The sequence below is a fragment of the Equus quagga genome, chromosome 14, assembly GCF_021613505.1.
Source record: "Equus quagga isolate Etosha38 chromosome 14, UCLA_HA_Equagga_1.0, whole genome shotgun sequence".
Taxonomy (NCBI): Eukaryota; Metazoa; Chordata; class Mammalia; order Perissodactyla; family Equidae; genus Equus; species Equus quagga.
Window position 1 is genome coordinate 64,940,190 of NC_060280.1, and position 15,010 is coordinate 64,955,199.

Below are 15,010 nucleotides of genomic sequence, written 5' to 3' on the forward strand. Positions count from 1 at the left end.
GATCATAGTATAGTGTAAACATAACTTTTATATGCACTGCAAAACCAGAACATTTGCGTGACTTGCTTTATTGCAACATTTGCTTTATTGTGGCGGTATGGAACTAAACCACAATATCTTTCAAGTATGCCTGTAGTTAACTTGCCAAAAGAAAAAACAATTTAAATAAAAAGATATGTCAATCTAGATTTAAAACTTTAAACTTTACATCTACTTGGCTCCATTATCACTGTCACCAAAACAAATCTTTTGGCCAGTTTTTATCATCTCAAAAAGTCAGATTTCCTCGTAACAAATTCTCCTGCTTAATTCTGATGTTGGGCTAAGCTAAGCGTTAGAGGAAAAAATAGTTCCTGAAGACAAAACCTCCAAAATTACAAGAATCATCAAGGGAATTGGGAACACATGGTAAAGAATACAGTTACACGTTATATTTAAACAAAGGTTAAAGAATGCATTAGGGTGAGATTGTTTGCTCCAAGTGGCTCTTTCTCATACAACAGAGGCCCACACACTTGTGGGAGTTCTGTCACACTTGGGAACCCCAGTTAGAACCTGGCAATAGGAAAGACCCTCAGTCACACATTCAGACGGGATGTTTGTTTTCAAAGATCTTTAATCTCAAGTGTTAATACCTGATTGAAATAAACAAAACACCTTCGCTAAGGAAACAAAGATGGTGAAGGGAGTTAGGTGAATCAAAAATAAATACAATTACTTTGTTGATAGAAAATGACAGCACTGAAGGACAGCATGAAGTGACAGCTGCTCAAGTGACAAAGGCATTGAACAGCTATTTTAGGTTTTCCATAGTGTGCTCAATAGCTGTTTAAAGAATGCAATAAATGTACTTACCAAATATTTCCCCTCCACTAGCATATTCTGTCACCAGATAAATCATCCGTTCTGTCTCCATAACCTGGTGCAAAGGCAGGAAAGCGACAGACAGTGACAAAAATGACAGGCTGATATCACAGGAAGAGAAACTAATGACTCCTCTTTTGTCCTTTTAAATATTAATAACCATTACTGCTTAAAGGAAATTTAAAGTGTTGTGGGCGGACAGATATAAACGTTATTAAGAAGAAAGGCGGAAAATAGGTATTCCTCCTCCAAGCTGTTAAAAGGAGGAAGTATTTACTCCTTGAGAGAGACAGTCCTTGTGTTGCTCCGGGAGGCCTCTGCAATCTCTTAAGCTCCACAAAACTGAGAAGCAAAGAAGCTATCAAAACCAAAAAGTTCACATTCAACATTGATCACTTAAAGCTCAAAAACGTCCCCCGCCAAAACCAACCAAAACAAAAAAGTCTTAGAGAAAACAATGGGAATCACTTAAGAATGGCACCAAAATCACATATGGCAGTTTTTTAAATGGAAATGACAACTTTCCTTTTCACTATCCATTTATTCAAAACTGAGAGTAACAATGTAAATATCCAACACTTCAAATAATATAAATTACTCATTTGTGTTTTGTCTTGGTCTCTGTTTTGCTACTTTTTAAATTAGTTGTAGTGTGTTGTCACTACAACTTCCTTTTTACCTTGTTCATTGAATATTTTCTTAAAGTAACATTCCTTCCTTTTTACCCTTTTCACTGAATATTTTCTTAAAGTAACATATGAGTACATATGCTTCTTATAAACATTTTAAATACCTACTATATCAACAAATACATCACAGGTCTTCCTCTCCACCCCCCTCCATTTTATTCCACAGAGGAAAGCCTGTTAATAGCTCATTTTGTATCATTCTAGAGCAGTGCTGTCCAATAGAAATACGTGAGCCTCATATATAATTTTAACTTTTCCAGTAGCCACTTTAAAAAAGTAAAAAGAAAAAGGTGAAATTAATCCTAATAATCTATTTTATTTACCCCAACATGTCTAAAATATTACCATTTCAAAAACGTTTAGAATTGTAAACTGCCAGTTTTTACTTCTAAATTAATTAAAATGTAATTCTAGGCTTTCACTATACTTCACAGCTCATTATTTTGTTAAATTATTTACCAGTTACTTTATCTTTGACATCTTTACACATTAATACCATGTAACAGTAGTATGTATCATAATAATAGAGTTATCTCTTTTTTCAGTGGTTTCATGGTACTCCTTCATGTAAGTGTACATTAATTTCATTTTCCAATCTAATAACTGTGTCGTTCTTTTTTTCTCTTTACCTTTTAAAAACTCTCTATATACTGGTGATATTAGCCCACTGTTTGTTACATTTATTGCTTCCAAGCTCTCTCTATATGTTGATTTATATAACAAAAAGTAAGTGCTCTAAATATATGCAGATGTTTAGAACAAAAATAATGCCATATTTTATATCTCCTTTGTACCCCCAGGTCTTTTATTGACTGCAAATGTTCTTTTATTACTAAACTTTTCAGGAGTTTAAAAACTTTGCTATACAGTTACCTATATTTGGCTTACTCTATAAACCTGAGGAGACCAAAGCTTTGGCAAATGACCTATATCTACCTTGATACTATGAAGACAGCCACTCACCTTGGCAGCTCCAGAATCTCCCCTTAACAATATCAGATGCCAGAGGGCAAAATTAAGGCTTAAAAAGAGGGCATTGTTCAAAGCCAGGGTTGGAAGTATGGAAATTCTCATAGGCTAATGAAATCCTCAAAAAAGATAAACCTGCAGAATTCAGTTATAAGATTAAAACCTACAAGTTAACCTCTTGAGAAAGGTTAGCCTATTAAGCCCTCCAATTATCTAAAGGTGATTTATTTTAAAAAGTGAGGCCAAGAAGTTTAGTCACTCTATCAGGATAGGAAGGAAGCAGAGGTTAGACACCTCCGAGTTTGCAGATACGGTCTTCAGGCAACACCAGGAAGCTTGCACAGGTTTGCTTCTGGGGTACAGTGTAGGTGTCGTCCAACAAAATTCAGTCTGATAAATTTCAACAAGTCTCCTCCTGCTGATCTAATTCATTTCACTATGTGAGCAGCCAATGCCACAGCAGAGCCCTAAAGCTGTAGCCTTAACCACACATACTAACATGACATGCTTTCTTTTCCATAAAAATAACAGATGATGAAAGTTTGCCCATTGTGCCTTGGACGTACTTTCTCCACTCTTACACACAGTCCCATGTCTGGGCCAGTAACCATTTACTGCAGACTAACAGCAGCAAATGAACCGAGTGGGTGGCCACTTCCTGCAGAACTAGGTGATGGCTCTTCTGATAGAAAGCAGTGAGCAAGGCTGGCCCCATGCACAGGCAGAGCTGTGGCTGCCAACACGTTGCAATTTGAGAAGCACCCCAAAGCCCCACCTCTCCCAAAATATCTCTTCCACCAGCCTGCTAAGGCAAAGTCCACCCCTCCTATCTGGCTTGAAATTCCAGCTCTAGGTTTACTGCTTTTGCAGTAAAGCTAGGGAATCATTTTTGATAATGGTACGAAATAATGTACGTTTCTTGGGAAGGTAACAAAACTGGAATAGAAATCTCTTCCATTACACAGACTCAATCTCTTGGTTCTCAAAATAAAAAATGCTACCTTGGAAAACTAAGTCTAGGACTCTACTAGCACAGAAGGAAGTTCAGGTTCTCACTGAGACAGGAAGCCATCCTTAAAATATCATTTGCCATCATAATTCATAACATGATCACAGAAATTAGTACTTGAATAATGTTATAAAAAATGTTATAATCATCTCTAGCTTTTCATCTCTCAAAATTCTCTGTTCCTTTTGGGTTTACTATTCTGTTTTAGGATTCTGACCTAAAAAAGTAAGTTCTCATCATCTTCTGAATAATCTTTTGTGTAATTCTCACTAAGAATGGCATTCAAATTTTAAAGAACAAATTAAAAAGGCCTACATGGGTAAGGTAGACCTTACTAGTAAATAGCCAGGGGAAACATAAGTACGGAGTGGAGAACAGACGGGAAAACAGTGGGATGAATATAGAAAGAAAAAAGTTGCAGATGTTCACCCATCCACCCTTTCTTCAAAGGTAGCTATCGATACAAGTGACCATTCTGAGTTCTTTGTTGCCATATGCTACACCACTAGTGATCCTACCTGGTAAAGCCTGATGATATGGGGGTGGCAAAGCATCTTCATAATTTGAACTTCCCGGAAAATCTTCTTCAAGTTTTCTTCATCCAGTTGGGTCTTGTCTATGATCTTGATGGCAACCTGACAACAGAGGAAGAAAATTTACTCTGATGCATTATTAAAAGCAGTTTACTAAGGAAAATTAAATCCACTTAAAAACATCATATTCCACAAAATACAAACTGCCAGTATTTTGTTCACAGAATGCCAATGAAGAAAATAAATTTACTCTTTTTGTAAAAGACAGGAAATGGATTTCCAGCAAAGTTGGTTTCAAGGGAATAGACTCCAAAAGCAAACGAGTCTTTTGCCATTTCTTAAATTGCTCCCACAGTAAAACCCCACAATCAAATACTCCATCCCTCACAGATGCCGTTACAGTCTCGGCAAATCATGCTTAGGTGCAGAGAATGGTATGTAGGACTTCCTATTAAGACAAGAAGCTTACATCGTAAGTACATGATGGTTTAGTAAGGTTCAAGGAGAAGTCCCACAAGTGCACTCCACATCTCACCAGGGGCTTGTATAACTCACTCATGGTGGTGGTGGTGGTGGCGGTTGCAGCAGCAGTTACCATTTACTGAATGTTTACTACGTGCTAGGCACAATTCTTAGTGCTCTGCAACTACTAATTCATTTAAACCTCACAACATCTCACATTATTATTAACCATACAAACATGGAAACTGAGACACACAAAGATTAAGTAATTCACAGCTAGTATGCGGTAGATCCAGGATTGAAGCCAAGGGAGCTTGGATTTAGAGTCAAATTCTTAACGGTAGCACTCTAAAAACCTGAAGATCTTTCTGTACAGCATATACACTGCTTCAGCAGAGAACATCTTTCTATTTTGCTCATTATTATTCCTAAAATACCCAGCAGCACACACATTTTAAAACAGAATGAAAGATAAAGGACTTCTTTTTAATCTACTAAATCTAAACCTCCTCATTATTATTAGTGAAATACCCAAAATACTGTGCTGCCCCAAAATATTTCTATATCTCAGTTTCAACTACTCAATCAGAATGTAATCATCGAATATTAGTTGGATGAAGGATCAGGACTAGGCAAATTCTAGCCCTTTCAGTTCTTAAAATTCTTTTATTTTATACACTGGGAGAGGGAAAGGAAACTTACACTTATTGAGTAAAAAAAATGAAAAACCAGGGAGAAAAACATCAACACTAAAAATGTTTAGCTCAGAGAAATAAAGACTGTATGGAAGTATACATGTGAGATGATTCAAATGTATGAATGACTAGCATAAAAGTAACCTTGTTTGGAGTTGTTTCAGATGCTTGAATGAAGACTAATGGGAGAAAAGCACAGGCAGACAAAGTTCAGCTCGATTAAAAGGGCATTTAAAGCCCCCCCCCCCCAACGATGAAATGCGATAAAATGAGCAGGGTATATCTTGAGCTACAAAGATTAATCAGACACAGCCTTAAATTCAAGGAGCTCAAAAATCTAGTAGGAGGAAGACATATGTGAAACAGACAACAAGACAGCATTGGAAATACAATCAATAAAGCTATGTATAAGGTATAAGAGTAGAACAGAGGATGGGGTTATGACCTTCGCCTTGGGGAGAAGAAGTAGACAGAAAAAAAGACTTCACAAAGAAGGCAGAACTTGAAAAGAGAAAGAATTGGGATAGGCAGAAAAGAGGGTAGGGAATTTTATGAGAAGAAATAGCAAAATCATTAACAAATATTATCAGCTGTTTGATTTCCTATAAGAAGTCTTGAACCATACGACTCCTGACCTCTAGAATTTATACTTCTCATTACTGTGCCAGGTCAGATACAGGACCTTAACTCCAGCAATTTGTCTGGCATCTGCTCCTGGTTCTTTAAAAACAGTTCCCAAGACAAAAAAAAAGTCACAGTACAAACAGGACAGTACACAGTCCTTTTACAGAATAAATATCTGGGTCTTAATGGTAATAATTATCAATAAAATCTTACACACGATTAGCACATTATATAGAGTGCTTTCATATACATAAGAAGCTTTGAGACTCGCAGACATATGCCCATAGCAGAGCTTCCCATCTGGTATGCTGGAAATGAGTTACAGGTATACCTCAGGCAATGGGTAGGTGACAGTGGATCACCTCCAGCTTCAAGGAACCTCATTTGTTTACTCCAGAGAAAATACTATCATTTTCTGTGTGTGCCACAACGCACAAAAGGTTGGGAAGCACTGCTAAGATTGTTGATCATCAACTGTCCAACGATTGGCCCTGAAATCCCCTATTCTGCCCATGCCTACCCCTGGATGGCATAGAAAACTAACAGAAGGTGGTGAGTAAGGGTGTAGAATGAGGGCTGTTAATGCATTTGACCATATTTTTGCACTTTTTCAACCCCAAGAGAGTACTGGGTTACACTGTAGTTGGGAGAGTCATAAAGTGAGGCCTCCTGATTCACAGTGGATTCATTCTGAATTTCATTTGTACTCTGAGGCAACAGGACTTTGATAAAGGTCAAGAGAAAACCAGACCTAATCATATATGATAACAAAGTTGGCTAAGATCTTATATATTATGCACTTAATAAATATTTTTAATTTAATAAAGATAATGGTTTAGTATGGATGTAGTTTTACGTTTCATAAGAAGCATATCTGGGGGGCTGGCCCAGTGGTGCAGCGGTTAAGTGCGCATGTTCCACTTTGGCGGCCCGGGGTTCACCGGTTCGGATCCCAGGTGCAGACATGGCACCACTTGACAAGCCATGCTGTGGCAGGCGTCCCACATATAAAGTAGAAGAACATGGGCACAGATGTGAGCTCAGGGCCAGCCTCCCTCAGCAAAAGGAGGAGGATTGGCAGCAGATGTTAGCTGAGGGCTAATCTTCCTCAAAAAAAAAAAAAAAATGAAGTATATCTGATTTCACATAAAGGGACTATGGTCCCATATACAGAAACGTATTCTTATCTTTTTGGAGTAAATTGCATTAAGTATGAACTGTTCTTAGAAGGTGGACTCAGAAGGGTTTTAATAGATTAAAACATCAAATTCCTGTCTACTCTTCAATGAGATTCAAGATTCAACAAGACACGGATAGGAGAAGCTTTGCCTAGCAGCTGAATACAGTGTCAAAAGGAACAACTCTGGTATCAAGCTGCCTGGGTTCAAAATCTTAGAACTGTCCCTTAATCTATAACGTTGAGCAAGTTATGTAACTTTTCTATGGCTCCTTATCTACAAAATGTAGGCAACAATAGAACCTACTTTAAAGGTTGACAGGGATTAACTAATTATGCATGCAACTTGCTTAGCATAATGCCTGGCATATGGTAAACACACAATACACATTAATTACAGGTACTACTGTTGCTATTTATTTGCTTTTTTCTGGAATCAAGCCTTAAACTTTAGGCATTCTGTGACAAGGATTACATTTGCTTGACTAAGCAACATAATCCTGGATCTGAAACACACCAATTCCTTACTCAAGGGGTGAGTTGGGGGGCCAAGAAGCAAAACAGCTAACAATTTGTAGGCAGCATTCAGAACCAACCAGCTGCCTCCACCTGACGTGGGAAGAACACAGAAGGAACGAGGCCAGGAAAAAATTGCATTCTGTTCAGGAAAGTCACACTGAGCCACAGGATGGAACCCGTGCAAGACCAGATCCTGAGGGCTGTGCCAGAGAGAGAGTGGTCTGACTCTTCATGGCAGGTCAGACGCCACCCCCTTCCCCCCACCTTCCATCCATAGTAAGTAGCTAACACCAAAGAGGAGGCTACTTAGTGCTACTTGGCGCGTGTACCTGATAGGACCACTTAATGGAGAAGGCAAGTTCCTAAGCTCAGCTCCTACCTTAGCTGCAAACTGGAAAGCAAAGGTTTTCTAAAAAGTGGAAAAATACCAATGAAGCAGAGAAACAATCAAGTCAAAGAGCAGGTAGTTGGCAAGCAGCTATGATTATTTTGAGAATAACTCAAGAAATCACTGATCATAAGTTTTCACTGCTAAGATTATTGAAGGCTATATATAATAAAGGTTTAGCTTAAAGTATATACCAGTTGCTTAAAAAATTAAACGCGTCCATAGCAAAAGGTAAATAGGTAGGTAGATAGAAGACAAACTCTCAAAGAATATTTTTAGATTGGTGCTGAAATCTATGAATCACATACTTACACTTACATATGAAAAGCATAACAAGTAAAGAAGGAAACTTTCAACACATTACCAAGAGACCATATATTACTTAAGTTTGCCTGGTCTGCATAGAAATCTTTTATCTTGCAAAGAGCATAATTTTGTGAGTTGATGCTGACATTACTTAAACATGGCATGGTATCAAATAGATTGCTAAATAGATACAGATTGTGGGAGTCCTTAACTTCTCAACCAAGATATTTCCATTCAACAAACTCTTCTTTTTTGATTGGCATGTGGTACAAAAGAATACAAAATTCAGATCATGCCCAATTTAAAGTCATATTCCTTTATTGTTCATTCTAGAAGGGGAAAGATAGCCATTTCCCCCTTTTAGTTCTTACTTCTAAACCAGTTACTTTAACTCTTACCTCATTTTTGAGGCACAGCCACGCTCACAGGGAATGAAGATTAAGAAAAATAGTGGTTTCTTCACAACAGGCAATAATTTACTTGAATATCCTGACACCACATTCACAGCCAAGATAAGACGACAGAATAAAAACCAATGAGCCAAGGAAAGGTTCAGTATTAAGATCAAAACAAACCAGCCTTCCTCCTCACCCATCAGAAATAACTGGTCTCTTCATTCAGGGATGTGCTATGACAAATGGACAGTTAAAGAAAGGAACCACTCAGGAAGAAAATGCAAAGACCACAAGTGCTAAAATTCCTCCAAAAACAGAAAGAGCTCTCCCTGAAACTAGTATACAGATGCACACATAATAATTTCACAGAATATAGTAAATAGCCTGAATGCTTCTAGGAAAGGAGGAGAAAACATGACACTGTGGGGGAAAGTTTATTTTTTCAATACTCTTAAAGAAAGAAGCTCTAGTTCTCACTGAAATGTCTGGAAATTTAAGCAGATATCAAACTTTTTTACCATTGTGAATTATTTTCAATGGGGGTGTTTTTATATTACTTTTTGTATCTAATTTTTATTCTCTATTTCTATGACAAAGCTTTTCTACTCTAGATCATTCTCATCTCAGATCTAGAATCATTTTATGGTCTAGATCTGTGCGATCTAATACAGTAGGCACGAGACATAAGCGACTATAGAGCACTTGAAATATGGCTAGTTCAAACTGATGTTCTATAAATGTAAAATATACATCACATTTCAAAGACTTGACATTAAAAAGAGAGCCAGCTCTGATGGCCTAGTGGTTAAAGTTCAGCACTCATCACTTCGGCAACCCAGGTTTGCTTCCTGGTCACAGAACACCACCATCCATCTGTCAGTTGCCATGCTGTGGTGGCAGCTCACATAGAAGAACTAGAATGACTTACAACTAGGAAATACAACTATGTACTGGGGCTTTAGGGAGGGAAAAAATATATATATTAAAAAGAGAATGTAAACTATCTCATTGATAAATTTTATACTGATTACATGTAGAAACAGTATTTTAGATATATTAGGTTAAATAAGACATATTATTACAAGTAATTTCAATGAAAAGGCAATCTATAGAACGGGAGAAAATATTTGCAAACCACACATCTGATAATATTTGGATTAATATCCAAAATACACAAGGATTTCATACAACCCAACAGCAAAAAACCAAACAACTCAATTGAAAAATGGGCAAAGGACCTACATAGGCAATTTTCCAAAGAAGACATACAAATGGCAAACAGGTAAATGAAAAAGTACTCAAAATCACTAATCATCAGGGGAATGCAAATCAAAACCACAATGACATATCACCTCATACCTGTTATGATGTTTATTATCAAAAAGACAAGAGATAAATGCTCGTAAGGATATGGAGAAAAAGGAACCCTTGCACACTGTTGGTGGGAATGTAAACTGGTACAGCCATGGTGGAAAAGAGTACAGAGGTTCCTCAAGAAATTAAAAATAGGACTACCATATGATCCAGCAATGCCACTTCTGGGCATACATCCAAACAAAATGAAAATAGGATCTTGAAGAGATATCTGTACTGTCATGTTCATTGCAGCATTATTCACAATAGCCAATATATGAGAACAACCTAAGTGTCTATCATGAGATGAAGAGATAAAGATGATGTGATATATACATCCAATGAAAAATTATTCAGCCATGAAAAAGAAGGAAACCCTGCCAGTTTGCAACACCATGGATGGACCTTGAGGACATCATGCTAAGTGAAATAAGCCAGAGAAACAAAGACAAATGCCACATTACTACGTAGTATCACTTATACATGAAATCTAAAAAAAAAGTCCAAATCATAGAAACAGAAAGTAGAAAAGTGGTTGCCAGGGGTTAGGGGTGGGGAAAATAGGGAAAGGTTAGTAAAAGTGTACAAACTTTCACTTATAAGATGAATAAGGTCTGAAGATCTAATGTAAAACATGATGACTATAGTTGATAACACTGTATTGTATAATTGGAAACTTCTAAGAGAGACTTAAATGTTCTCACCAAAACAAACAAACGAACAAAAAAGAAAAGCCAAATATGTGAGGTGATGAAGGTGTTAATTAACTCAACAAGGGAGAATCTGTTCACAATGTACATGTCCATCAAAACATTACATTGTACAATTTAAATGTCTTACAATTTTATTGGTTGATTATACCTCAATAAAGTTGCAGGGGAAGGAACCAACTAATTTCATCTGTTTTTTCTTACTTTTTTTAACATGACTACTAGAAAATTTTAAATTATACACGTGGCCCACATTTTACTGGACAGTACCAGTTCACATGATGCCAATAAGGTACCAGTTAAAGCAGTATTCCATGAAAATGACTTATGAAATACTGGACTCAATATTGGGAATTGCCAGTTACCTATCTCGAAGAACTTGGCAGGTTGCAAGGCACTCAATGCTCAAACACTGCCTTGGGAGACAATCATAAATAAGATCTCAAAAGCTGCATTCCAAGAACTCAATTTAATTCCATTAAAAAATGTTTATTGGCTTAAGGCAGTGTCACTGTGCAGCTCACTAGCAGCTACTCTCACCATGGGTACTGTGAGAGAATTAAGTTTTACACTCTTAAGACAGCAGTTCTTGAGGAGTAATGTCAGCATAATGGCAGAGTGAGTTGTTCCCTTTGGCTCTCCCCTCTAAGCCACAATTAAATGGACATTCATTAACCAGCAGACGATTCCCTGCACAGCACAACAGGACATCTTAGGGAAACATGCAGCCATGCGTCTGAAGGTATGTGGACTGGATCCCCAGGAGGCTGTGGAATTAGGTAAGCGCATCTCTCCCACTCCCAGTGGCAGCAATCTAGGTCGTAGGTCCTCACACAACAGCTGGCATGATGGTAAGAGGAGGGGGGCAGCATGGCCAGGGCAAACTTTTCAGAATTGCAGCCTGCCCCACAGGAGCACCCACCATGTCATAGCAGCCCCGCCCATGGGAACGCTTCCCACCAAGTGGCAGCAGCTCAGTCCCCACGAAGGAGCCCCTACCAAGTACAGCAGCTCAGCTGAACCACCTGCAAGCACAGAGCTGGCACACGAATGAAACAAAGTGCCCCTCCCCTCCCACCTAGCACACCAGTTTGGCCGGTCCCCAGCTGAGTGGAGTGGTCTCACACCAGAGCAACCTGCTGGAAGAGCACAAAGGACATGCCTGCACATGTGTGCATGAGCTGTCAAGCAGCTGCAGCCAGTGTGCAAATGCAGAGAAGCCCTACCAGCGCAACCCACAGCAGATAGGGTGGGATCAGAAAAGGCAAGTGGAGGCAAGTAGAATCTGAGATGTTATACTACCACAAATGCACTGGCAAAGGATCACTTCATCAAACACCATGAAGAACTACATTAATGATTCAGAGCAGAAGGAAAATGACACGTCTCCAGAAACCAATCCAGAAGTCACAGAAATTGGCAATCTAAATGACAGAGAATTCAGAATAGTTATCATAAAGAAACTCAGTGAGTTACAAGAAAGAAAGACCATTCAATGAGCTCAAGAATAATATTAATAAGCAAAAGAAATACTTCACCAAAGAGAATGAAACTCTAAAAAAAAAAAGACAAAACAGAAATTCTGGTATGAAGAACACTATTAATGAGATAAAAAATAATCTAGAATTCATGAAAAATAGAGTTGACATTATGGATGACAAAATTAGTGATTTAGAAGACAGAAATATAGAAATGCTTCAGGTGGAGGACAGAGACTAAGGTTTCTTTTTAAGATTTTTTATTTTTCCTTTTTCTCCCAAAGACCCTCAGTACACAGTTGTACATTTTTAGTTGTGGGTCCTTCCAGTTATGGCATGTGGGAGGCCACCCCAGAATGGCCTGACGAGTGGTGCCATGTCCGCACCCAGGATTCGTACCAGCGAAACCCTGGGCCACCAAAGCAGAGCATGCAAACTTAACCACTCGGCCACGGGGCCGGCCCCTAAGATGTTTTTTAAATGAAGAAATTCTCTGAGAAATATTTGACTCAATTAGGAAAAATCAGGAAAAGGAACACAAGGATTATAGGTATTCCAGGGGGAGAAGGGAGGAAGAAAGGAGCACAGACCTTGTTCAAAGAAATAATAGCTGAGAACTTCCCAAACTTGGGGAAGGAACCAGACTTACAAGTACCTTAAGCCAATAGACCTCCTAATTACATCGAAGCTAAAGGACCTTCTCCAAGGCACATAATAGTAAAATTGGCAAAAGTCAGTGACAAAAAAAGAATATTAAGGGCAACAAAGCAGAAGAAAATAATCTACAAAGGAAATCCTATCAGACTTTCAGCAGATTTCTCAGCAGAAACCTTACAGGCTAGGAAAGAATGGAATGACATATTCAAAATACTGAAGAATCAAAACTTTCAGTCAACAATACTCTATCCAGCAAAACTATCCTTCAGATATGATGGAGAAATAAAAGCTTTGTCAGATAAACAAAAGCTGAGGGAGTTCATCACCCATAGGCCAGCCTTACAAGAAAAACTGAAAGGAGCCCTGTGATCTGAAACTAAAAAGGAAAGTTTTATAAAACCTTGAACAAGGAAATAAATAGACAAATAGAATCAGTAAATTGCAGCTCTATATCAGAAGAGATTAGTAAACAATTATAACATAAAAGATAAAGAGAAGGAAAGCATCAAAAATAACTATAAACACTTCAATTTAGTCACAAAATCACAACACAGAAAAGGACAATTTGTGACAACAATAACTCAGAAGGGGAAGAGGAACGAGATGGAATCTGCTTAGGCTAATGGAAGTAAGAAGCTTTAAGAGAATGGACTATCTCTTCTATGAGGTCTTTTACACAAAGCTCATGGTAGCCAATAACAAAAAAATCAGAGCCACAAATCATAAATAAAGAGAAAACCAGCACAAAAAAACACTAAACTGAGATGGCAGTCAGAAATAAAAGGGAAAAAAACCAATGGAAACATAGAACAACTGGAAAACAAGAGATAGAATGGCGGTATTAAGCACTCAGGTATCAATAATCACTCTAAATGTAAATGGATTGAACTCTCCAATCAAAAGACACAGGGTGGATGGAAGGATTAAAAAACAAGACACAACAATATGCTGCATCCAGGAAATACATCTCAGCTCCAAAGACAAACATATGCTCAGAGTGAAGGGATAGAAGACAATACTCTAAGCAAATGGCAAGCAAAGAAAGAGGAGTTGCCATACTTATATCAGACAAAGCAGACTTCAAGAAAAAAGGATAACAAGAGATAAAGGGTGACAGTATATAATGATAAAAGGGACATTCTACCAAGAGGACATAACACTATGAATATATATGCACCTAACACAGAAGCACCAAAGTATATAAAGCAACTATTAACAGACCTAAATGGAGAAGTCGACAGCAACAAAACAGTAGTGGACCTCAACACCCCACCTACATCAATTGACAGATCATCCACAGAGAAAGTCAATAAGGAACCAGTGGCCTTAAATGAAATACTAGACCAGGTGGACTTAATAGATACATAGCAAGATTCCATCCAAATTCTCAACTGGACATGGAATATTCTCAAAGATACACCATATCTTGGGAAACAAGGCAAGCCTCAATAAATTTACGAAGACTGAAATTGTATCAAGCATCTTTGCTGACCACAATGCTATGAAACTAGAAATCAACTATAAGAAAAAGGGTGGGAAAGTCACAAACATGTAGAGACTAAACAACATACTACTGAACAACCATTGCATTGATGAAGAAATCAAAGGAGAAATCAAAAAATACCTGGAGACAAATGAAAATGAAAACACAACACACCAACTCTTATGGGATGTGGCAAAAGCAGTGCTAAGAGAAAAATTTATAGCAATACAGGGCTACCTCAACAAACAAGAAAAATCTCAAATAAGTAATCTTAAACTACACCTAATAGAACTAGAAAAAGAAGAACAAGCAAAGCTCAAAGTCAGCAAAAGGAGAGAAATAATAAAAATTAGAGCAGAAATAAATGAAATAGAGACTAAAAAGAAACAATAGAAAGGATAAATGAAACTAAAATTAGTTCATTGAGAAGATAAACACACCTGACAGACCCTTAGCCAGACTCACTAAGAAAACAAGAGAATAGGCTCAAATAAATATAATTAAAAATGAAAGAGGAGAAATTACAATGGATACCACAGAAATACAAGGATTATAAGAGAATACTATGAAAAACTATATGCCAACAACTTGGACAATCCAGAAGAGATGGATAAATTCTTAGACTCTTATAACCTCCCAAAACTGAATCAAGAAAAAATAGAGGGGCTGGCCCAGTGTCATAGGGGTTAAGTTCACATG

General features: G+C 37.7%; 1 protein-coding gene across 4 annotated transcripts in view; it reads right to left on the reverse strand.

The window, feature by feature from the left end:
- Positions 1-15,010, reverse strand: part of SIK3 (SIK family kinase 3) — a 239,746-nt gene that overhangs the window by 104,693 nt on the left and 120,043 nt on the right. For 3 of the 4 annotated variants that reach the window (XM_046684959.1, XM_046684958.1, XM_046684956.1), the window contains exons 2-3: positions 4,050-4,166; positions 856-919 (exon numbers count right to left, since the gene is read on the reverse strand). In XM_046684959.1, coding sequence (XP_046540915.1) covers positions 856-919; positions 4,050-4,091 — 106 coding nt within the window. In that variant the 5' untranslated portion in view covers positions 4,092-4,166. Of the gene's footprint in view, positions 1-855; positions 920-4,049; positions 4,169-15,010 lie in introns of those variants that run through there. The other variant, XM_046684957.1, reaches the window with a different exon arrangement.